Source organism: Hirundo rustica, chromosome 6 (genome assembly GCF_015227805.2).
Source record: "Hirundo rustica isolate bHirRus1 chromosome 6, bHirRus1.pri.v3, whole genome shotgun sequence".
In the NCBI taxonomy this organism is placed as follows: domain Eukaryota; kingdom Metazoa; phylum Chordata; class Aves; order Passeriformes; family Hirundinidae; genus Hirundo; species Hirundo rustica.
Genome location: NC_053455.1, coordinates 10,857,561 through 10,882,084, shown reverse-complemented (window position 1 = coordinate 10,882,084; position 24,524 = coordinate 10,857,561). Strand labels below are relative to the sequence as shown.

The following is a 24,524-nucleotide window of genomic DNA, read 5'->3' as shown; positions in this document are numbered from 1 at the left end:
ATTGGATCCTTCAGAAAACTGCACTGATCTCTGCCTAAATATGGATTTATGTCCAGTTATCTGGTCTAGAGCTTTTCTCTAAATGTAGGTGGTCCTAGTTGTCTGCTGTATGAATAAATGCCTAAATCTTGTTAAGTAATGTTTTTCTCCTTTCAAAAGTCATGTGCGTCTTGTATGGCCCCAAGTGGGAATTAAATCTAGGAGGGAGAAGAATATCAAGTAGCTTCCCAAATTTGAAAGCGGCTTTGTACAAAATTGATCTTTAAGACTTTGTTATGGATGAATTGTGTGGAATACTTGAAAAAAAAATTAGGTTAAATAAAATTACTTGGTGTCCCTGTTTTACTAGCAGAGCTGTTCTTACAGAGTATCCTAGAAACTGTCACATGCCTTTAGTGTTCCTGTTCAGCATTTAATCAAGTGCTTTGTAACTTATAAAAAACCTTCTGCAAAGATACAGGAACTCATTTATGAGGAGCGGTATTGTGAGTGGCAAAGCTATTGATGCTTCAATTCTTGGAGTTGAAATATCAGCCGAATTTTAAATGCAAAACTGAAAATAATGTTTTTATTGAAGTTTAGAAATGTGACTTTAATATAAAGCAGGTACATTGAATGCAATATAAAGACCTAAAATTTCCTTAGCATTAATGGCTTTGCAAGGCTCAGGAGACATTTAAAACTACTCTGTGTACACACACAACGCCTATTATGCAACCCTGGAAACTAAGCACATCACTCAGGTATGGAAAAAGCAGCTCTTTATTTAAGAAACTACTCTTATATTTAGGAAACCTATTGTGGCTATAAATAGGGCAACTTTACAAATAGTGATGGTCTACTGGCTTTTTATGGAATCCTAACGAGAATTTTTACCATATGTTTTTCTTTCTCTTTGGTTTCTAAGTGAAAGCTGAGAAGCTTTTAAACTATTGTAGGTTTTTGGGGGGAGTTTCTGAAGTGGATATGTGTTGAGCTGTACACTACCTGAAAGGTTTATGAGTCTGAAGCGATGCTGGATCTGAAGGGAGGATGTGAGTTCTTGCCAGACTAAACTTTCTACCGAGAAAGCCAAATCAGCAGCCTGTCAGCTTACGTGCAGTTATATTTGTAGCAGCCAGTTTGTTCCTGACAGGCTGTGGCACTGTCAGCTGCACTGAAGAGTGTTTTGTTGGGGCTTTGTACTTACAGGAAGTGTTGCCTGGACTTTCTGTTGTGTATTTTATATAAACTAAGCAGAACTTTTGCCCTACATCAGTGGTCTTTATAGGGAAAGACAACCAACTTGTTCCTGGAGATTTTTTGCTTCTTGAAGTTCCTTTAAGATGCAAACCAGACCTGTTAAGTAAGCTGGGAGTGGTTCTGTTGCTGCGGCTTTGGTTGATCCTAGGCTTAGGATTCCAGGGCTATTCAGGTTGGAAGGAACCTCTTCGAGTGTCCAGTCTAACCCCAAGCAGGGTCAGCTGTGAGATCAGATCAGCTTGAAACAACAGTGATGTAACTACAAATTATTCTGTTGCTAATATTAAGTGATCTGTATTTGGGCTATAAAACAAAAAAAAATCTGGAAATCTACTCCTGCGGTAATAAAATAGATTTCCAGTGGGAAGTATTGACTCTGGTAATTCTGTCAGAAACTTGTGTACAGAAACAAGGAATGGAGTTGGCCAGAAAGTTCTATGAAAGTGCCTGGGATAACTCCGCTTTCTTGCGTTCCTCAGCATTCTCTGTCCTTCGGCTGGCTCTGCAGGAAGGAGGAGAGCAGCACAGACACGGAGGAAGAATAAACAAGCTTAGTTTTCCCTGTCCTCACTAATGCAGTGAGCAAGTTGGGGGGGTTCTGTGCTATTCACAGGAGATTCTGGAAAGCAGAGGGCTCCAGCAAGGGTTGTGTTGCCTCTTTTTTTGCCTAAGTTTTAAAGAGCGTGTGTGAAGTTCAACGAAACTCACTTAGTAATAATTCTAAGAGTTGATTTCTTTTGTTACTAGTGCAGCATTATAACAAGCACAGCTTTTTCAAATTGTTCTGTTTCTAGACTAAGGACCGTTAAATCCCTGGATTTAATGCAAGGTGTGGAAGAAGTAGCAAGTTACAGGTAATCAGTCACGAATTCCAAGCTCCAGAAATATTGAGGCAATTGTTTTCAAAAGAACATTGTCTTGGTTCTGTGTGTCTTCTCTTTTATTGTGCACTAGAGCTATGCATACATAGCAAATCTGCTGCTCAGGATCAGTTAATTCTCTGGACAAGAGAGATTTTCTTAAGAGGATTTTTTGGCAGTAAAATTTTTATTAAATACTTCACTGTTTTGTCTCACAGCTATGACCCATTGAAAGCCAGTCTCTGGGCAAATATAATATTAAATACTATTTGGTATCTAACGGAAGCCTTTAGATGAATACAGCTGAAGTTACCTGGAATAAATTAAGAAAGTTATTAATTTAGTATCTTGGCAATGTTTTCAGCTTGGAAAGAATTGTAACATGTATGACACATTTCATTCAAGTAAAATTTACAGAAAGCTACAAATGTAAGTTAGTAAAAGATAGAGGAAGAAATAACATCTGTGAAGGAGTGTGATTAAATGCTGACTTAAAATAATATGATTCACTGTTTCGGCAATCTTATTATGAAAGCTCTAAGTCTTGGATCAATAAAATAAATCTTGGATAGATATTAATCTTTGGCTTTGACCTTAGAATTACATACAGCTAGAGAACCAAGGTTATTGATGCCCATCCTAATTAGACATTTCAGACATCAGAATTTGAATACTTAAATATTTGCTTCAGACTAAACTGGTTTTTGTTGGTTTTTTTCTGCCATTTTTTTCTTAATGTTTGTGTAGTTAAAGCTGTGATTAATATTCCATTTGACTGCCCTTCTACTGGAAGTCATGAATCCAGGGTGAATGGGCTTCTGTTAGATGGTTGGATTTTTTTTTTCCTCCCTCCCTCCCCAGCAGAGTGGGAGTAATTTTGCTTAAACAGTGTGCTGTGAGAGTTAACTAAATGAGAATAGGAAGTCCCCCAAACAGTTAGATGGTTCATGTTTTATTACTAGAGTACTAATTCATCACACAAACCTAAACGTTCCGTTTTTCTTCTGTGAGCAAGTGTGACGTTCTCTTAAAGCAGAGTTTTGATCTATTCAGAGACAGTGCTTGGAAGCTGTTGATGCCCAAGGTACAGCAATTCTGTTCAGCTGTGTTGCTGGCTTTGTACATGTGTGTGAGGTTCCTGTTGTTACCTGAAAACGGTTCTTCTTTGTCTCTTTGCCCAGGGGGTACAGTACCTCTGTGTTGGAAGGAACAGACTTTTAGCACAGGTATCGGTTGTCCAAGGTGCCAGTCCCAGAGCCTTGATTAACTGAGATGTACTTCAAGGCCTACACAGCTAAGGATGGTCTTGATAGTCCTTGCCTTGCATCAGCTGCCCTATTCTGCTTTCAGTCATGATTATTGAAAGCATTGCTCTTGTCATGGATGGTCCACAACAGAAGTTTCTCAGAGTGAGCAAGCTGGAATAGTGCTGAGTGTTTTTCAGAAGAAAATCTTGAAGGCATTGGGACAGGAAGTGTGCAAATAGCTTGCTGCCAGCTGCTGTCTTGAGGGTGCCTGCTCCTGTGCTTTTAACCTCCATGCCTGGCAACACTTAATCCCAAGATTTTTCTGGGTTTTTTCAAAGTACGTCACCACTTCCACACAGGGGGCAGTTCATACCACATTGTTCAGTAAAGAGTGTCAGATTTGACAGTTTTTTATGGACACACATCTAATGTAAAAGCTTTTCTCTTTTTGTGAAAGAATCACATCTTCCACTAAAGAGCAAATGGGCTTAGTGGTGAGCTGATGTAACGCTGAGTCCCAGGCGTGATTGAATTTTATGAGTAAGCACTTTTCTTGTTCTTAGCAAAATCCAATAGCAACCTTCATGCAGAAATAAAGAAAATGTCTCCTAGTTCCTGTGCCCACTGATTCCACTCTCTTTCAGTTGAGAGATATCTAGACCAAAGCAGTAGTTTAGTGCTTGTAGATTTGATTTGTCTCCATGAGACAACTGTGCTGTAACTGAAAGCAGTAGGTGCATGTAAGTAAAAGGCAGAGCATCCCTATCAGTAGAAGCCTGGTTAATTCTGGGTTGAATTAGTTTATTTATACTCCATTTAAGTTCAGACAGATTCTTACTGCCATCTGGTTCCCAGGGAACAGCTAGAATAAGCACAGTGAAGTCTATGTTTAGTTTTAATTTATCAGAATTTCATGTGTTGCTAGGTTTATTATCACACAATTTCATGACATGGGGAACTTCAGTCGCACCAAAGTTGTTGGACAACAAAAACCAAAGCTAGTGATGTGAAACCTCACCCAGACAAAAAAGCAAGGTATAGTTTGAACATACTGATTCTTTGCTGCTTCAAGGGACAGTGAAGATTCAGAAGAAGGTGGTAATGCCTGTGTCCTCTGCTGGCTGGGAGAGTCTGTGGTTCTCTGGTCATTCAGTGTGATTCAGGCCAAGTTGTATTTACTTTAGAATGGATCATCATTCTTAGGCATTGAGTCCTGCTGCAATTTCTGTCCAGAGGAGAGAACTTGGAGATTCATAGGTTTGGTTTTTTGCATTTATTTGAGGTATGGCTATGTGTTTGTGTAGCTCTTCCAGGTAGAAATGCTACCCCAATTCTGAGAGTTCTCTCTTGACATCACTTGTTTGTAGTGATACAGGACAAGGGAGAGTTACACAGTCTAAGATGTAACTGCAAGGCCTTTAGGATTTGATCTTTCAGCTTCAAATCAGACTTATATCAGCCTGTGAATGCTCTGTGGCAGGCATGTGCATTATTCTGCCATCTCCCAGTAGAACTAGTATTCTATTTAATTTCTCCTTGAAGGGTATTGGTAATATTCTCTTTTAGCTTATAATGGATCTCTGGACTCTGGGGAGTAACCTTTTAGTCTGCTGACTTCAAAAATTGTAATACATCATCTCATTTTGGAGGTTTTAACTAGGAGACTGTACACCTGATTAAACTGGTTTATAATATATGCTGCAAAACATAAGTGCAGCTTTACTACTGTTGTGTATAAATGCTTGTCATGCATATCCTGTAGTTAAATTTGCCTTGGAAATGGCTCACCTGTGTAGCTGCTTAGGATTTTCCTTACTGACAGGTCTAGTTTCTCTCCGTGTAGTTCTATGAATACCAAAGATCTGCTGTTCCTCAGACCTTGTCCTCCCAAGGTTTAATGCTCTGGAGCAATTCTGTTTTATCTGAAGCTTGTTTACTTTCTCTTTTATTGCTGGCCTGATTTCCTCTGACTAAATATACTGAAAAAGTATATATTAGAATTAGAATCTGAGCCCCAAATCTCAGCTACATGTGAGGCCTGTAATATTGTTGAGTATCTGCAGCTTTCTAATTACAGACTCTGAACCTAGTAAATAGGGAGGTTAAAAAACAAGGTTGAACCTGATGTATGATCTTGCATATTAAATGTGTGGGGTTTAATCTCTGGATGATGAAAGATTTAGTTGTCTCTTCAGAAGTAATATGGGGATAAACACAGGTGACACAAGTGAGGGAACATTTTAAATTGCTTTTCTGTTCCTTTTGATTCTTTTGACACTGAGTGCTAGGTCTTAATTTGTTTATACTGAAATTCCTCAGGTTTTTTAGTACTTATTTTGTCTGAGCTATATTTGAATTTTGTTTTCAGAATCAAATTACTTTGTAGCTCAGTGGTGTAAAATGTATTTTATAATCGCAGTATCAGTATCTTGAGTCACTGTTCCTAGAAAATGCTCCCTTTGGAGCTGGTTGATAATTTTTTGTGATTATGGAGAATAATGTCATTTGTTTGCGTGTTGTTAAAGGATAGAGTTCAAGAATTGTGTGATTGAGAATATAGTATTTTTAATGCAAAATTGGTTGTAGCCAGTACTGAGAAAGTGCTGCTAGAAAAGTAGAAGGTACCTTGTCTCTGTGATGGCTCTTGTGGCAGGAGAAGCTTTCTGGTATCTTGAGGACTCAGAGGAGCCCGTGCTACTGTGTGGTTGTCATTGGTTTGTCACGTGTTGTAGGTGCAAAGGCAAGGGCAGGTGTAGTTTGTATACTTGTGTAATATAAAGAGAGAAACACTGCGACAAGATCTTGGATGTCTCGTAAATGCAGAGCTGCTTTTTAAAGTAGGGTTTTGTGACTGCATAAATTGTGTGGTATAAACATTATTTTCAAATAGATGTGGTTATGAGCACATATTATGATAAACTGTCTGAATTCTGTTTGCTCTCTTTGCAGGCTGCGGACTTGAGTAAACCAATAGACAAAAGGATATACAAAGGAACACAGCCTACATGCCATGACTTCAATCACTTAACAGCCACAGCAGAAAGTGTGTCTCTTCTAGTGGGCTTCTCTGCAGGCCAGGTCCAACTTATAGACCCTATTAAAAAAGAAACTAGCAAATTATTTAACGAGGAAGTAAGTAGAAATCTTAATATTGTTGCATGCAATGTATCTGATATTGAAGTTCCTAGATTTTTCAAAGTTCAGTGGATGTGGCTCCATTTGCCTTTGTAGCCTATTGTTCAGTCACTGCCTTTGTTTTTCAGCTGTTCCATTGGCTTGGAGCACTTACATAAACATGCTGTTCATCGTGAAAAGACGTTGTGGGGTTCAAGATTAAAAATTAGGATTTTCTGGTTTGGTTAATACTGTAACTAGGGTTGAGGACAGTTTACAGATGGAAATAAGATCTACAAATCTAAATGTTGCTCTGTGTGCTCTGAATTCAGTTGTTTCTGAGGCTTCTGGTTGCCAACAAAGAATAAAATTTTTAGCTGCTATTTAACTCATATATTATAGTCAAAATACTAAGTAAGTTAAAAATACAGATATTTTTGGTTGGCACACCACAGCAGAAACTGCCTGTATCAAGTATCCCTAAAGGTTTGCTTGGATAAGAGTAGGATGTAAAGCTGAGTGCACAGAAATGCTGGGGGTTTATGAGGTCATGGCCATGTGATGTTCGGAAGGAAACTCTCCATCTGCTTTTCCTGCTGCTGTGCAATAAGGAAAGATAGAAGGAGTACTATGGGGAGCACTAATGCCCAGTTACAGGATCACTGGCTCTGAGTATCTGGTTGCATTGACATTCTTAGAGGAGTAAGTGTCCAGATGCTAGTAAGGAAAGAAATCCAATAACTGGGATGAATTGTGACAGCATTTTCTGCACAGGATAAGCTATGGCAATTTGGGTGGTCTGGGGGAGATGATTTTCTTTTGGGGATTGTTCTTTTGCTCCTTTTTTTGTTTTAATCTAGCTCTGTAGAGAGGTTTCCAGGTCTCTTGGATTGGTTTTTGTTTGTTTGTTTTTCTTTTATTTCTTGGAATTTCAAATCTGGATTAGAACTTTACAGATGAAGTTAAGCCTTGCTCAGCTTTCAAAGTGTGCCTTTTCCCGCCTCAGAGAGATGTGTCGCCTTGCTCCTTCCTTGTGCAAAGAAGATTGAAGTATTGTTCTCACTGGGGATGTTTTATAATTAGATCTAATTCCTCCTCAGCTTTCTAAAAGTAGCTACATGTAGATCAGAAGAGGGGCGTTTTTCTTCCTACCTGGCCTTGTCCCAGCTGCTCTGTCTCTGCTTGTGTTGAGTGGGAAACAGTGCTGGAGAATCTTTTAATGAATCTTTTGTCTGTTGGTAGAAACCTCTGTATAAGTAGTTGAAATGTTAATTTTAGCACTATCCTAGCACCCACATCCCCCCCAAATTTATTTATTCTTGTATAAATACTAAGAAGGGTAGCAGACATACTCTAAACAGCTGGTTTCATATCACAGAGTAGTTCCCACTCCTGTAGCTGAGCTAAGTTCCTTTGAGAAAAACTTCTGGTGGAATACTTACATCAAGGCCCAGTGCACTTTTTCAGGCCTTGATAATGTTTAATGTCTGGGGACTACAGTGCAAAGCTGAATAGTTCCTGTGGTGTTCCCCAGATGCTGGAAGCACTGAAGCCACTTCCATCAGCCAGTATTGCTTTTTGTCTGTGCTATAGGCTGATTACTTCAGTGTGATGGAACACTTTGACCGTTTGGTGGAAATTTAAATGAGATGATCTCTCTTCTACCAAACTAATGAAAGGATTTGTTCAGTGCTACCAAAACTACACACACAATAGGCTACAGTTAAATTACAGATTCTTGTTTCCTTCGCTGACCTTATCTGGAGTTACAACCAACTCTAAAACATACATATTTTTATTCTGTCAGTTACAGTATTGAAGTTTGTAGGTTCTGTCTTGTATTTAAAACCCCTTTCACAGAAACATTAGTGAGCACTGATGTTTGAACCAGTTCATTTGCTTCAAGATGAAGGTGCCTATTGGGTTTTGAATATATTCTGAGTTTAGATAGTCTTTAGGAATAACCATAGGCATAAGGTGGTCTGAATGAGCATTAACATTGTTCTACAGATCCAGCACTAGTGCTAGAGGTAACAGAATTCACCACCTGTCCTGTGAGGATTTGGTGCTTTGGGTAGCCCAGAGCTTTGCTTTGACTATCAGCTGTGATGAAGCAAACAGAATAGCAATCAGAAAATATATGATACATGAAATAAATCAACCTGTTATGACAGGTTATGTTGAACATAAAATGCAATAGCCCTAGCACAGTCTTAACTTGTTACTATTTTTTTTTTTTTTTTAATTCTATTGATTTTGAAGATGATAGGGACATGAGAGGCTGGGGTGAGTGATAGATCCTGTGCAGCTTGTGGCTGCCTACATAAATCTATCTCTATCCACAGTGGTACTCCTTCAAGCTGTGTCAAAATTAAACCAGTGATATTTTCTTACTCCCCAGACCGGTCAAATGTACCTCACAGATTCAGTTGTTTCCACGTGGTAGTGGTTATTATCAAACTAGCCAGTGTTTTTTCATCTTACTTTTTAATCCTTTTTTTTAATTTAAACTGAAGCCTTGAGCCTTTTTTTTTTTCCTTTTAAATTTGTACTGTATCGTTGTTGCCAAAGCTGTGTAAGACCTTAATGCATATTCTTTGATTGCTTCAGATTTTTCAGTCCTTTGTGGCCTGTGCCTGTAATTCTGTCCCTTCAGATTCTTCAAATCATGACCAAGATAATCTTGGCTCGTGTTTCTGACTTGTGAGCGAATCTTCTTCACTTACTATTCTCCTGTCAAACTGAACATAAGCTCTTTATCTCACATCCCTCACTGATTTGCTGATGCTGCATTCAGACCGTTCTTGTAATGCATCTGCTTCTCCTACTGACCGCAGGCCTAGCTTTGTTGTGCTGCAGAACTAAAACTCCTGAAAGTCATAACTTCAGAGTTTTTATCTTGAGAAGGGGATTGGTTGTAGTCATGTGTACATGTCAGGTTAAAGTCTCTCTGCATCTTGTCTCCCTGAGCTGATCTGTTCTCATTGCAAATCGTAATCTTCCATTTTTCACAACTTCTTTGAAGTAAAGATCAGGTTTGCAGGGTTTCTCTGCAGTATTTAGGATCATGTAGCCCACCATGGTTATGGGCATAAAGTGCCATTTCTGGTATAAAATTTGAGCAGGTGCTCTTACGAGTAGAGGTTGTGTCAGATTGAGTTGCTTTAGTAGAGAGCAAGAAATTTTGCTTTTGTTGCTATATTGGCAGTGAGAAGACTGGTGCCTACAGGAAACCAGCTGGGCTCCTGCTGTGTGCCAAGTAACTTTCTCTCTAATATTTCTGATGCCATCATTATTGAGACATCCATGATATATATCAGTGAATACACGACAAACTAGTTAAAAATCTCACAACAGAATCATCGACTGTATTATTTTATAGCTACTCCATTTGAAGGAATGGAGTAAATGCCATATTTAGTTACATCTCTCAGCTGTCAAATATACCATGGCTGTTTTAACCAATGAGAAATTACAGCAGAGAGGCTTTCTGGTTTTACACTGAGGTTGACAGCAGCGGAAGTGTAATCTAAAATGGCCAGGTGCTGCTTTCCAGTGACAGCTCCACAAAAGATAACAGCTGATGTATTACCCATTAGTTTGAGGGTTTTGTGGGTGATAAACAGTGTAAGCAGGGTTTTCAGAGGATTCTTTTTTCTTCTTTGTTTTTAGGGCCTTTGTAACTTGTTCTGGTATTCCTTAGGCTCTTTATATTTGCACTCTTTCCTTTTGTGTAGCTCAGCTCTTCTTTCTGCTTACAATCAATGTATCAAATACAAATCTTGAATGTGCTTGTAAGGAATTACTTGTCTGCAAATTGCAGCCGAATGGTGCCACAGTCAACGTGGTAAGTTGTGGAAGTGCACCAGAACTACAGGAGTCAAAGGAGTCAAAATTTACCTGTCAGTTCCTAGAGCATTGAAAACATTATGACCAGGAATGTTTGTATAATGTCTATGCATTTTTTTGCAATGAACTCTATTAAAACATTTTGTTTTAAAGGAAAGTGCTTAATCAAGTGCTAACAGTATTGACAGGTCCTTGGCTATTGAAAGAAAAACAATTGGAGGCTGGGGATTGTAAGGTGAAAAGTTTGTAGTGCCCTGTGAATTGACCCAGCCACGTGCATTTACCTTCTCACTTTCCAGCCACATGATAACAGGGTCACTGTGTATGCAGCCTTTGCCCCCTGAATCAGTAAAAGCCGGTAGAGTTTTTTTCAGAGGTTGCATTTTATTTGTGATTTCAGATAAAATCAGAGCCTAAATTTACTGTTGTTGATTTGTAACCTGTTTGCTGTATAATACAGTTGAATAACTGCCTTTTTTCCCTTTAGCTTAATCAATGTTTTCTTGTTTCCTTCTCATGCTGTTCAACCTACACAGGGAAACGTAAACCAAAGAGCACTGCCTTTAGATTCGCAATGGATTGGCTCGACCAAAATATGGTCTTTGTAGAGTGTGACTGGACCATAATAATAACCTTTGAAATCACTTTGAAAATAATTTCCTCTTTACTGCCTGCTAAGTTTTTGCCTGATACAGTAACATAGTTCCTGTCTAGAAAGTTAAGTTCACTTTATTGAAGTATCGCTCCTCATCCCCCAGAAAGCTCAGATTTACAGTTTATCATGAAAACTTTTAATTTTCAGAGTTTCTGATGTGTATCTTCTTTGTTTTTCACAGAGACTAATAGACAAGTCCCGAGTAACCTGTGTAAAATGGGTACCAGGTTCGGAAAGCCTTTTCCTAGTAGCTCATTCCAGTGGCAATATGTACTTGTATAACGTGGAGCACACTTGTGGTACCACAGCCCCGCACTACCAGCTACTTAAACAAGGAGAGAGTTTTGCAGTGCATACTTGCAAGAGTAAATCCACAAGAAACCCTCTGCTTAAATGGACAGTAGGTGAGGGTGCCCTGAATGAATTTGCCTTTTCCCCTGACGGAAAGTTCTTGGCGTGCGTGAGCCAGGATGGTTTTCTTCGCGTGTTTAACTTTGATTCGGTGGAATTGCATGGTACAATGAAAAGCTACTTTGGAGGATTGCTATGTGTGTGTTGGAGCCCCGATGGGAAATACATAGTGACAGGCGGAGAGGATGACTTGGTGACAGTTTGGTCTTTCGTGGACTGTCGAGTTATAGCGAGAGGCCATGGACATAAATCGTGGGTCAGTGTTGTTGCGTTTGATCCATATACCACTAGTGTAGAAGAGAGCGATCCGATGGAATTTAGCGGAAGTGATGAGGATTTCCAAGACCTCCATTTTGGCAGAGATCGAGCGAATAGCACGCAATCTAGACTATCCAAAAGGAACTCTACAGACAGTCGTCCAGTGAGTGTTACGTATAGATTTGGTTCAGTAGGCCAGGACACACAGCTCTGTTTGTGGGATCTTACAGAAGATATCCTCTTCCCCCACCAACCTCTCTCAAGAGCAAGGACACATACAAATGTCATGAATGCCACAAGTCCACCTGCGGGAAGTGGTGGAACTAACCCAGGAAGTAATGGAAACAGTATCACAACACCTGGAAACTCTGTACCCCCTCCTCTTCCACGGTCAAACAGCCTTCCACACTCTGCAGTCTCAAATGCTGGCAGTAAAAGCAGTGTCATGGATGGTGCCATTGCTTCTGGCGTTAGTAAATTTGCAACCTTGTCGCTACACGATCGGAAGGAAAGACACCATGAAAAAGATCACAAGAGAAACCATAGCATGGGACATATATCTAGCAAGAGCAGTGACAAACTGAACCTAGTTACTAAAACCAAAACGGACCCAGCTAAAACTTTGGGAACACCTCTCTGTCCCCGAATGGAAGATGTTCCCTTGTTAGAGCCTCTTATCTGTAAAAAGATAGCACATGAAAGACTGACTGTGTTAATTTTTCTTGAAGACTGTATAGTCACTGCTTGTCAGGAGGGATTTATTTGCACATGGGCAAGGCCTGGTAAAGTGGTAAGTTTTAATCCTTAATGCTGCATCAAAGAACTAGAACTCTGAATAGATAGTTTTCTTGAAATATAATGAATGTTGAATATAAAATTTCTTTATGCTTAATGTAAAAAAAAAAAAATATCCTCAGAGCCATACTTTTGGATACTGCATGCCATATTTCTGAATGATTTGAAGTGTCTTGGATAAAATTATTAAATATAGTTGCCTTCCAGCAGAAGAAATAAATACTGTGCATCTAAACTATTGATCAGTGTTCTTATACTTAAGCATAACCACAATATGTTGAAAGCTATTTATGTAAAAATTGAAGTAAAACCTGTCAAACACTAAAATAATCATAATCCTTCTAATGTTTTCTACAAAATAAGCACTCCCAATGAGAGTAGCTTATGAAAAGCTGCTGCTTCTAAGTCTAATGAGAAACGTGAGCCTCTGAAAAAATGAAAACCAAAGTGTTTTATTCCTCCATATTTTTCTGTGGTGGCCTGCCATTAATATGAAACCACTTCTTACTAAAACGTCAGCCATTTTATGCACAGATTCGTGAGCCCTGTTCTGACTGTAGTTTATGCTCTTGAATTGTGAATCAGTATTATCAAGGAACTCTAATTTTAGCCAGGTTTTGATTTATGTATTTAAGTTAGGGAAAATCCTGCAAGCTTTCTCTCAGTATTTTCGGTGTTCTGTTCCTGTCAGATTTGTTAGGCAGTTCAACCACTACCAGCTCGTGTTTTTGATGGTACCTGTTCCATCAGCTGAACCTACCTTAGTCTATTACTAGTTTTCACTCTTGTTGTTGATGCACTTGAACACCTGTAATATTTTCTTTTTCTTCTGTCCAATGTATAGATAGCTAAATTTTGACTGAAGCTAAGTGTGGTGATTCTTACAATCAAAAGTACTTTGTGCTACAATAGCTATGCCTGCCAGCAACAGTTCAAAGGACTACAGCTATGAAAACATTTCCAGAGTTGATCTGAGGAAAAGGACCGTTACTTTTGTGAAAATTTCTGAAAGGGAATGTAGATTATCACCTGAACTGAAAGAAATGATCTGGCAATACCCGAATAATGCCATGTTGAGCAACTTAAATGAAAATGTGGTTTGTTAGATTTTAACCATTTGGTTCATAAATCTGACATTTGAAGCAGAGGTACTGTATATATTTAGATACCACATCTTCACTACTATAAACTTGCAAGTAAAACTCAATAATTTTTCTTAAAATTGTTTGTACAATGTAGGCTTTTTTGAGACCTTATCAAATTTGTCATAGGTATGCATAAACATCTGTGTCTGTCCAGCATCTTAATGCATATTTAAAGGTTGAATCTAAAACTTAAAATTAAAAACCCCTTTATGGCAGAAGGGAGGAAGATGTTACTTAAAAGTATTTTTTTGCTTGAGAACTATAAATCCAGCATTAATTTAAAAAATTTTTAAAAAATGCATTCCCTTAAAACACTAAATTATTTAAAATGTTTGCTCAAAATGAAAGTATTAAAGGAGTTATACTTGTGTGACTCAGTGCACTTCACATCTTATCAACTACAGCAGTGCCTCAGATTGCTGTTGTGAGCTACATTCTCTTTTTGTTCTAAAACTCCTTTGCATACTATTAAACACTACACTGTCACGTTTATTTTCAGTGGCTGAAGTGGGTTTGTTAGACTGAGTATAACTTAAATATTTTTGTGTATTGACTTTGATTTGGAATATGACATTTCAAATATTTCAGAGATAAAGTATGCAGTACCAAAAATCAGGATTTATGTATTGGCCAATATGGAAAACTTTAACTACAGGTAAGTAATTTTCATGCTGAAGTTATCACTTTCAAAATTAATATATTGCACACTGATGTAAATGCCATATTCTTTAGGATGTATTTACTTAGAAATTTTCAAATTAATTTGGTTCTGATTTCACTTGCATTTCTAGTGAGCTCACTCTGCTGGTAAAAGCTAAATTTTGGTGGCATGTTTACAGGGCTTTGTAAGGAAAATACTTGTGCCAGAAGGACGTTATGGACATCCTTTTTGTTTATAGGAAAGCACTTAATTTTATTTAAAGAGAATTGTCAAAGTATAAAACACTCATGGTGATGTCTTTCTTACTGGGTTATACACCATCATTTCTGTTTCACCAGCTGTTTTATCCTAGGTTGTCCCATTACTCTGGGGTTTAAAGTTGCTATTTCTAGTCTTCCTTTGACATATGGCTCCCCAAGTGATCTTAAAGCTCCGTCACTTTTTTGTCTGCCAGCTCTATAGAGTGAAAGCCCCTGAATCTTGCTGCTGCTTCCATCACTGCCTCAAAAGGCCTTCATTAACTTGATGCCACTGCTAGCCTAAAGAAAGAATTGGGTGGAAAAGCAAAGGAGGCTTGCAGTGTCTAATGTAATTTCCATTGAGCCAGTGCTACCCTTCCCTCTTACTTCCAACAGCCATCAAAACATGCACTGGATAATTGGGCAGGGTATGACAAGTGCCGTTTTTTTTTTTCTGGTTGGGCTTGTGCTGCCCCGAGTAGAAAAAAAATCCAGGAGTGTCTCTTCAGCCATGATCCCTGTGGTAGTTGATAGTCTCTACAGTGCTGACATTTCTGCTTCAGTGTGTGCAAAATCATACCTTGAGCTTCCTCATGGGCTGTACCGTTCTTGCATTGCACTTCCAGAACTGCTCTGCCAGCTCCCAGTCAGTGAAGTGAAGTGAATGGCAAAATTCAATTAGAAACAAATTGGATGAGGCTCAGGGTTCATTAGTTTCATTTTGTATTCTTTTTTTTTTTTTTTTTTTTCCCCTTTTTTTTGAGCTGGGTTCTATGAGAGAAGGTTCAGGGCGGTCAGAAAAATAGGTTGCCTTAACAAGAGTATGAACTTTTCTTCTCAACATGGTGACAATTAGCTGTCATCTCTCACCCCTGTCTTTCCCAGGCCCTGACAGGAAACGTACATGGGATTACAGAACTGTTGGATTGATCTGAAAACTTAGAAACAGAATTTGGAAAGGACAAAAGTAAACTTTATTGTGCTGCTTTGTCAAATGGAATTACAGGAATTGCAGAAGCAATTAAAAAACCCCAACAAAACCAACCCACAAAACCCCAAAGTGGTACTTGGGTATGCAAAATAAGTTTTCTCTGAACTCAGTGGTCAGAGTAACTGCTTAGGTGATTTCTCTGTTGGACTTTAGAACTGACTGTTCACTGTACAGTGACTCCATTTTATGTCAATGAAAGTTGCCAGTGAGTTCCCTGTGTCAGAAAGCTCAAGGTAAGATTGGCCAGAAGTGTCCCCAGATGAAATGGCAGTGTATAACCTAGCAAGAGAAACATCCTACCACTTTGTAAAACAAATGCACATGAAATTTATTTATTTGACTTATTGTACAGGAAAACTTAAATTATAACATCCTTGAATTTTCTAATTAACTACAACGGTAGTACAGTATCATGTTTTAGTATGACTTCTGTTTTAGTGAAAGTACTTAAACATTCATGTACTATATTTGAGTGAGACAAGCAGCTATACATACTAATTCTTCCTCAGTGGAAAGGAGCATTTCATCATTACAATTGAAGTTCAATTGCTGGTATTTAAGTACTATCAAATAGATTCCTTTCAACGTGATACGGTATCTGTATAAACTTCAGGGATGATTATAGTTAAACTGAAACACAGCTATGCGACTTCAGGTTACCATGCTGAAATTTGAAGCTTTCTGTAATGTGCACAGTAGCAAAGTTGCACATGGCATACCCGCACTATCAGGGTGAATTGAACCTAGAGTACACTGGTGTGATATTTATAGCAAGGTGTGTGTGTGTGCGTGTGTGAGGAGGTGTGACAAGTGGCTCCAGTAAAGCCAGGAGAGATCATAACCCTGTAAAGGCTTTATGATGAGGATGTCTGGATTAGGAAATAACATGACTTTTACTAAACGCTTTCTAGAAAACCCATGTTCTGAATTATCACCTCTTAAAATTTGAGTATGTACTTGGAATGACTGTATATGTCTGCCCCTTTAACAACATAAAACGACTAAATTAATATTTAAAATGCTGGCCTGCTTATGTTACAATAATAAAATTTGTGTCAGTTAATTTACTGTTAATTTACATGTAAAGATTAAACTATTTTTTCTGCATTTTATGATTCTGTATACTGGAGTTTGTTAAAGATTGACATGTTAGGTGATACTGTACAAATTGTATTGACTACCTTTAGTGAAAATCAAAAGTAAAATTCATATGTATTTCCTTTTTACACTACCATCTAATTTCTTGACAACTTGAATAAATTTCATAGAGCCTTTCTAACATGAACTATTGTTAATTTAACTGTTGCAATAATTAAGCTTTAAGAAGTATTGTTGGTATATTTATAATTTTAAGAAGATCATGTTTGTTTCATACTGCTTATTTTTAGCTGTTCTATTGTCACTGTTACAGCTGAAGAACTTTACTAAATACTTGACATTACAAAATAACTTGCTGGGGTTTGTCCTCTGTATACTGATGTTAAATAAAAATGTGTGATTGAACTGTAAATGTAGATAACTTTCAATAGTCCTTTCCACATTTGAGTTTTAATTTATCTTGCAGTGCTTAGGTGGTCTTGTGCTCTCACACTGTGCTGAACAAATGGCCACAATGTTAACTTGCCGTGCTTTAAAGTAAGAAGTTGATCGCATCTGTAACCTGCTCTGAGAAATTTTTTCAATTCGTCTCAAGACTGTGCAGATGTTTTGATGTTTAAATCTTGCTGATAAGGTCATGACTCATGGTAGCTATTTTTTTTAGGGCTAGAGTAACGTGAAACAGAATACTTACCAAGCCGCTTTTCAAACTTGTTTAAACTCAGATTCAGCAGAACACAGACATGGCTGTATCTAGATTCTCTCTGCACACCTGTCCGGTAGGAGCTGGGGCAGAGTGTCGTCATTCCTTCTAGGACTCTACAGGAGCTCTTTCCTCTGTGGACTCTGGTGCAGGGTATGTTCTTTATTCCAGCTTTAGATCTTGGTGTTTACCTAATGATTGCTGAATTTACAGCCCCAAGGAGATGGTTATACAGATGATTTTCTGTCTAGAAAAAAGCAGTCTAGAATGAAACTCATCTGAACTCAAATAAACTAGTCTAAAACTTTGGTTGCAAAATTTCTTGGAGCAAATTTAGGTGAAGACTTCAGATGTTGCCATTCCATTTGAGGCGTTAGGGATTGTCTCACCTTTGCTGTGGTGATTCTTTGTTAACAAAGAAAAAGCCAAACAAATGCTATTTACTGAAGTGTTTCAGAGTAATTTTTGAGGCGTTTCAGTGTAAGAGTGAGTTACTTTGGGTCCAGTCTGACAGGGAGGACTCTTGTTTGACTCTTATGCAAAAATACTCTGTAGACTAAAGCTGAGGCAATCATCTTATGTAAACTTGAGAACTTTGTGGTACTTCAGAGGTATTGATTGACCATTGTGATGATCTATACATAGAACATAGATGCATATTTAAGAACAGGGGCTAGTGAAGGAATAAAATTAAATCTGCTTAAACACTTCTGGAACATCCAGTTATATCAAATGATGCAAGAACTGGTTGGTCAAACCAGTTTCTCAATAGTCAGTGTGAGCCTGAGACAAAACCCAGCTTCCATAGGTTTTGTGGTCAGAGAAGGTATTTGGCAAAATATATCTTGAAACATGAAGGTATCATTTTACTTGCCTTTAATAATGTTGCACAAACTTCTCAAGGAAATAACTTGTAAGAGCATGCTATTTTCTGGGTTTTGAAGCTGGATTTTAGGTAGGTGCTGCTCAACCTTATCAAATTCATTTGGCTCCTTTGTTCTGCTAAGACCACAGTCACTTTACAGCTAACTCACATGGGGTTGCTTTTCCCTGAGGTTTTCCCTGGTTTATCTCAATTTCATTATTTTCTGAACTGAAAATTTTACGCTTCACTGACTTTTGTAGTTTGAGGAAAGTAGAGAAACAACCATTTCTAAGTATGTGAACCCTTACTATGTGAATGAAGCTTAAGGTCCTATTTTTCGAGCCGGGTCAGGTTTCTGCTGGCAAAAGTCTTTTCTGCATTTTCCGGCACCCAAGTAGTTGCATAATAATTTCTTTTTTTTTCCTCTTGGACCTGCATATCTTCCATTCACCTAGTGCCACACTGGACAGATTTTTTAGCTACTGATGCTTTTCTACAAACCTTGAAAATTTTTTTTTTTTTTTTTTTTTCTTCCCCCGCTCCCCCCGCCACAGTGGCCTCTGTTAAGAGAAAAACTCCTTTGTATACACAGAGAATTTGCAAGTGAAACCTTAAATGTGCTACAGTCTTTTATAGGGTTTGGTGTCAAATGGTTTATGTAGTTATAGTTTAGTGTAATGTTACCAGAACAGGAAAAAAAAAGGCAAATGGAATAGAAATTTAAAAGCCCATTTATAAACACACAAACTGTAAAGACAGCTATCAGCTTTGCTGTATCCCACTAAATCCTGTACACAATATTTCTCTGTAGCATGTTACGTGAATGAACAGCATGTGCTTTCCTGAGCATTTTCAGTTAATTAATTTTATTACTCCATTAGAGATTAATATCTGATTCAGTAATATCATGCAGTTCAGAAGCTTTTGCTGTTAAACATTTATTTGTTTGGATAAGGAACTTGAAGATTTTTCATGCAAATCTTAAAACCAATTCAGCTGATTTAACTGCAGAACTTTAAACAAATGTGAGAAATCTCACTTTGGTTTTGGTGTATTTACTGCTCAAACTCTGTAATGGACCGTGGGCTCTTTTCTCAAGCAAAGCTGTCAGTCCAAATTACTTTGTAACTTTAGTTACGTAATAACCCTAATTACTCCAGGAATATCACAGTTCTGGACAAGAATAAACTACTCCTGGAGTATTTTTCAAATAATAATTTCCCATTATTTTATATACTGACAGTAGTAGAACTGGTTTAAAAAATCAGTACCCTTCTTGTATGGGCATTTGTTAATTCTGCCATATTTTAATTAGTTTAACTGCATTAGTGAAGTGTACTGTGAGACTTCTTTTTTTACATTGGATTGGTTGTTATGTTGGATCCTTTCCTTTATTTTTTCGACCTTTCAATTTCAAACTAGAAAGGAGAAAGATAAGCAGAGTTTGGCATCCAGCACGTTCTGAGTGCCAGCAGAGTTGCTTCCCTGAAGGGGACATGCACTTTCTGTATCCTGCTTGCGTGTCCAAACTTGCCGTTTATTATCTAGATTAGTGAAACTATGTACGATTGCACCTTTGGCTCCAATTACACCTCTTCTAATTTAAATTAAGAAAATATTAACTCAGTGGCTACTGTTGACGTTTTTCTTACTTAGTATTGCAGTATCTTCCTGATTTTTTTCTTTTTTAATACAGCAATTACATGCTGATCATTCACAGAATTAGTTTCTGTTGTGAAACGTTGTTTCGTGTCTTTGGAAAAAAGCCCTAAACTTTTGTCTGGATAGTATGTAGAATTTTAAAAAATATACCCACCCCTCTCCTCACCATCCCATAGTGAGGAGGGTGTGTGTTCATGCTGCTGCAGCGAACGGACCCCAGCGATGAGTGCCACAAACCTTGGGTGCAAGTGGCTTTCCTGACTGTATTTGTTGTGGCTTTTCATTCTACCCATGCCACTGTATTTTTACCAGATGTGCAAAGTCCTGTGTGTTTCAGGAAGTCAGAGAATGCATGGATAAACAGCATAGCCCTAGCAGCTAGTTAGTGCTGAAGCAGCCTGTGTTCAATACTCACAGCACTAATTGACAAGAAAAATGACCCCATCCTCTGAAAGCTGCATTGCTCAGCTGTGGAGTGTCCTGTTAAGATGGCACATGGGACAGCAGCTACTTCTCCGAGGTTGGGATGAATATTTATTTACTCAATGCCTGTCTTGGATCTCATAACTCTTCCATTTCCCACGCCTGCTAGACTCAAATGCTGACAAAATACTACTGCTAATAAAACACTACATTTATTTACAAAACTTTTGAGCAGTGTCTTAATTTGCTCCTGCTGTTGGCTCAGTGGGATCTGTTTGTCCTTAAGCCTGAAGCTGCTGCACCATGCAGCAGAGCTGCAGCTGTTGTGGCTCTGCTCTCCCATGTTTCCTGTCACAGCTGTTAAACAGGCTGACTTGGCTGTTGCTCTAATGAATTGCTGCAGCTTTTGTTCCATCTTTTCCCACTTGATTGACCAGACTGGGTGGTTCTGTCACAGAAAGCACTGCACTCTAATGGCTTTCTTCTTTCTTTACAGGCAGGAGCTTTTTATTCTTTTTCATTACTTCACCCATCATATTCTTCCAGAGAATGTAACAGCTCTTCTAATCCCACGCCCTTTGTATCACAGAGGAGACTTACTGTGAACTTGTGTATCAAAGCAGTAACTTTATTTGAGCCCTTACTTTCTTTTCTTTGTTTTCCTGTCTCCTGTGTTACACCAAACACAACCTCATGAACAGCCTTGCTTGGAAGGCCCTGATACAGCGGCAAAATTTTGTAGAATTTTTGTTTTAATCAGGACCCACTGAGAACTCACCACTTTGGTGAAACTTACGTGCCTAAAAAACAAATTCATAGTCTTGCTTTTCTCGTATGAACATCTAAGATGTCTTCTGAAATCAAGTACTTGACTCACAAACTTTCTGGTCTCTCCCCTGAGAGTGAATTTCTGAATGGCATCATAGCCTAGTGCTAGTATTAAGGCAGTGCTTGTGTATATTTGTTCCATCTGCAGGAGCACAAGGATATTGGTCTTGAAGTTATTTCTGCTTTGATGTTCCTCTGGCTTGCCTGCTCAGAGTTGCAGAATTAATTCAGAGCAAGGACTGAAACACAAGGAATTCCTGGTACTCATTGAAAGCCATCTGCACTGAGCTGCTGCTCTTCAAAGAGGGAGCATTCACCACCTGTGAGATGTAACCAGGACTGACTCCTTGTTCCTAGTGTTGGAACTTGCATTCTAGAGTGACTGGTAGTTCACAGGGAATAAGGCACCACACTGAATTTCAGTATGTGCTGCCAGTTTCTAGAGGAATCTTAGGAAAATAACTCTGTTTTGTTTCCCAGCAGTTGGTTGTGTTTCAGTGTAAATCCAATGCTAGAATAGGGATTATAGGCTGGTTATGAGCCTATTGAAAAAGACATTATGCCACCCCTAGAGCTTCCTGTGTGCTTATAAAGCACATAATTGCATATGAACAGTTTGGATTGCTGATTTAATTAAGACTGAATATAATACCTTTGGATGTCTTTTTCCAGGATACTTCAAAGTTGCTTAGTGGAGGTAATCTTCTGACATGAACGACCTTCTAGTTGCTGCTGGATTTAATAGACTTGTGAGGAATGCTTCAGTAATGAACTAGTCAATTCTGATTCAATCATGTCACTTTCCAACCAAACTTCCTGGCAGAAATTTCAAGTGCTTCAGTGGTTTGTTTGTTCTAAAGTTCTGCCTTCTTTCACCATCTAGTCCTTAAGTAGTAACTAGGAAACTTTTTGTTCTCATGAAATATGCAGGATCTTTGCACATCCTGAATGTCAAGAGTAAAGAACAACCCACTTCAGTCTACCTCAACAGTGTTTGAATCAGATATTGCCTGAATAAACAAATACAAATAAAGGTGTTCAGGTTCCTTCAGGTGAGGTCTATGGAAGGCACCAAGTAAAGTGCCATGTGCTTTGTTATATATAAATGTCATATGGACCATCTGCAAATACACAGTCTGCCATAAATCCTGCAAACTGTCCAGGTTCATGATGTGTCTGAAATTATCAGATGTTTTTTTAAAAAGAAGGGCTTTGATTTTAACAGAAATTTGATGACTTGCATCCAGTCAGTCCGGCCCTCTTTTGCCTCTTCAGAGGTCAGGGTTTACTTCCATCATCATGACCTCTCAGTTTTTGGGTCCAAGTGTGAAAGAGCTCCTGTAGATTCTGAAGAAGTGATATAATTCTGTCTTCTGTTTGTATAACAATTACTGCCTGATTTTGTCTAGTTTGATGGATCTGAGTCCCAGGTTCTTAATTTTGAAATAAGAATCTAAGTTGGGAGCTGCTTAGAGGAGCTGCTGAAAGTGTATTTATACCTTCGAGGTGCGGAGTTGCATGGGGATACTTGCTGGTGTGCTTCTAGCTGCCAGCATGCTCCTTGGCCTGCTGGCATTCAGTAGGACTAACTAATGAAGGCTAAATTGTATTTTGACAATAAGCTTTTCCTAAATAAGCCTGATAAAGTTACTTTTATGTGAATGATTAAAAAGGAGTTACTGTGCATAAATCTGAAATGGAGTCTGTCCATTGGTACTCATAGGTTTAATCTGTAAGGTGCAGTTGCCTTAACACAGAGCAGCAGCCTCTGTGTAGTGAGGGGCACTGTGCAGTCGTGGGGCTGTGTGTGAAATAAGTCTCTTGATTTGAATGGCAAGGTAGTTAGAAGAGCTGCTACCAAGTTTTCCTGAGTGTGAACTGTAGTAAGAATCTTTACTGAACTCTCATCAGTGTTTCATTCCATTTTAAAATTACCAAAACAAGTTTTTGGTTAGATGAGCTATTTTTCCATTCAAAGCTTGTAATACTCAATCACATTTAAGAGATGGAGCATTTCCCTGTATCAGGTCAGGGTGTCAAACATACTGATACTGAAATAGGTTTGTTTGACACCACCCCAGTAGAATGCTGATCACTTTTTTGGTGTATGATTTTTGAAGTTTCACAGTTCACTATGACTCCCAAGTGCAAGGTAGATTAAACCAAATGCTGGATCAGATCCATTCCATGTCATAAACGCACACGTTCCTTCCCGTCTGAGAGCTCTTTGTGTGCTGCTTGGCTGAGACCGTGGTGACTTAGAGCCTTTGTAGGAGAGAAGGTGCTGATGTCTGAAGTAAGCAAGTGTTGGTTAAAATCAACTGTACTCATTGTAGGTTCAGGTTAAGAAGTTTATAAAATTCATGTCAGGTTCTCTTGCTGGATTAATGTAAACTGCTTTGTTTGCAGGGTTTATTGTCATCCCAAAACCAGGCCAATTCTCCAAGTGGAACTGTAGTATAGCCATCACACTACTGCTAGCAAATCTCTGAACGCAGGACAAGAAGTAATGACAGTGGAACCAGGAGCTGTTCTTCAGGCAAAGAGCATCACAAATTATAATGTGGCAGAGTGTAAACATGGAATTATGTGAATCACATAGTGACTTGCAAAGGACAAATGTAAGGAGTTCTCACTACAGCTGATCCTGCTAGGCTGCTCACCCAAGGAAGAGTTTGCATTGGAGAAAAAGCAAAAAGCTTCCTTTAGTGCTGCAGGAAAAAGTAGTAACATTTTTGTTTTCTTTATACTTTTCAAGTCCAGTGTAATTTAATCTCTCTATAAATATATAAATAAAAGATATATATATATATATATTATATATAGTGTAAAATAAGATATGTTTCTTAAATTCAAGTAAGTTCAATGGTTAAACTAGTACTTCACCATTGTTTATTTTGCACTGATTTTTTTAACCAGAGATGGCTAGAAGACAGCCTGGAATGCACTCATGGAAAATGAAAGTCATTACTTTCTGGCTTCAAAATGTTTTTCAGGAAGATGGATGCTGCAATCATAGATTTTTTTAAAACAAAATTGTTTTGCACTTAAATAGTTTAATGCTTATAGAGAATTACTTTAAAAATGGTGTCCAGACACCAGAAAAACTATGTTGTGGAGAAAAGATCCTTTGTATCTATTAAACATTTATTTTAATATTGTTGTTTCCAACTGCAATCGGCTCTGTATTATATGTATAAAAAATGTAATTCAGTGATGGGGGAGGGGAGTAATGGATCATTACACTAGAAATTCTCATTCATTTAAGAAAGTGATATTTCTAATTCAGAAAATACATATTAAACTATCTTGAATATGCATTTTTGTTTATTTCTGTTCAAATCCAATCACTTTTGATGTAACCAATTCTTTGTTGAATTAAATGTTTGGTACAGAAATACTATCTAAACTTTGTAGAACAAATTCCTTTCAAAAATACCTCACCTAGAACATTGCTTCATATTTAATAGAATTGAAT

At 38.2% G+C, this 24,524-nt stretch overlaps 1 protein-coding gene across 5 annotated transcripts in view; it reads left to right on the top strand.

The window, feature by feature from the left end:
• Positions 1-24,360, top strand: part of WDR20 (WD repeat domain 20) — a 45,725-nt gene extending 21,365 nt beyond the window's left edge. Inside the window, exons 2-4 of one of the 5 annotated variants that reach the window (XR_005701472.2) lie at positions 6,299-6,481; positions 11,149-14,231; positions 23,456-24,360. Coding sequence is in view for 4 of the 5 variants with exons in the window: in XM_040068308.2 (XP_039924242.1) it covers positions 6,299-6,481; positions 11,149-12,426; positions 17,291-17,380 (1,551 nt within the window). In the remaining variant the exon portion in view is untranslated. Of the gene's footprint in view, positions 1-6,298; positions 6,482-11,148; positions 16,974-17,290; positions 18,617-23,455 lie in introns of those variants that run through there. The other 4 variants (XM_040068309.2, XM_040068310.2, XM_040068308.2 and 1 more) reach the window with 4 other exon arrangements.
• The last annotated feature ends 164 nt before the right edge of the window (positions 24,361-24,524 follow it).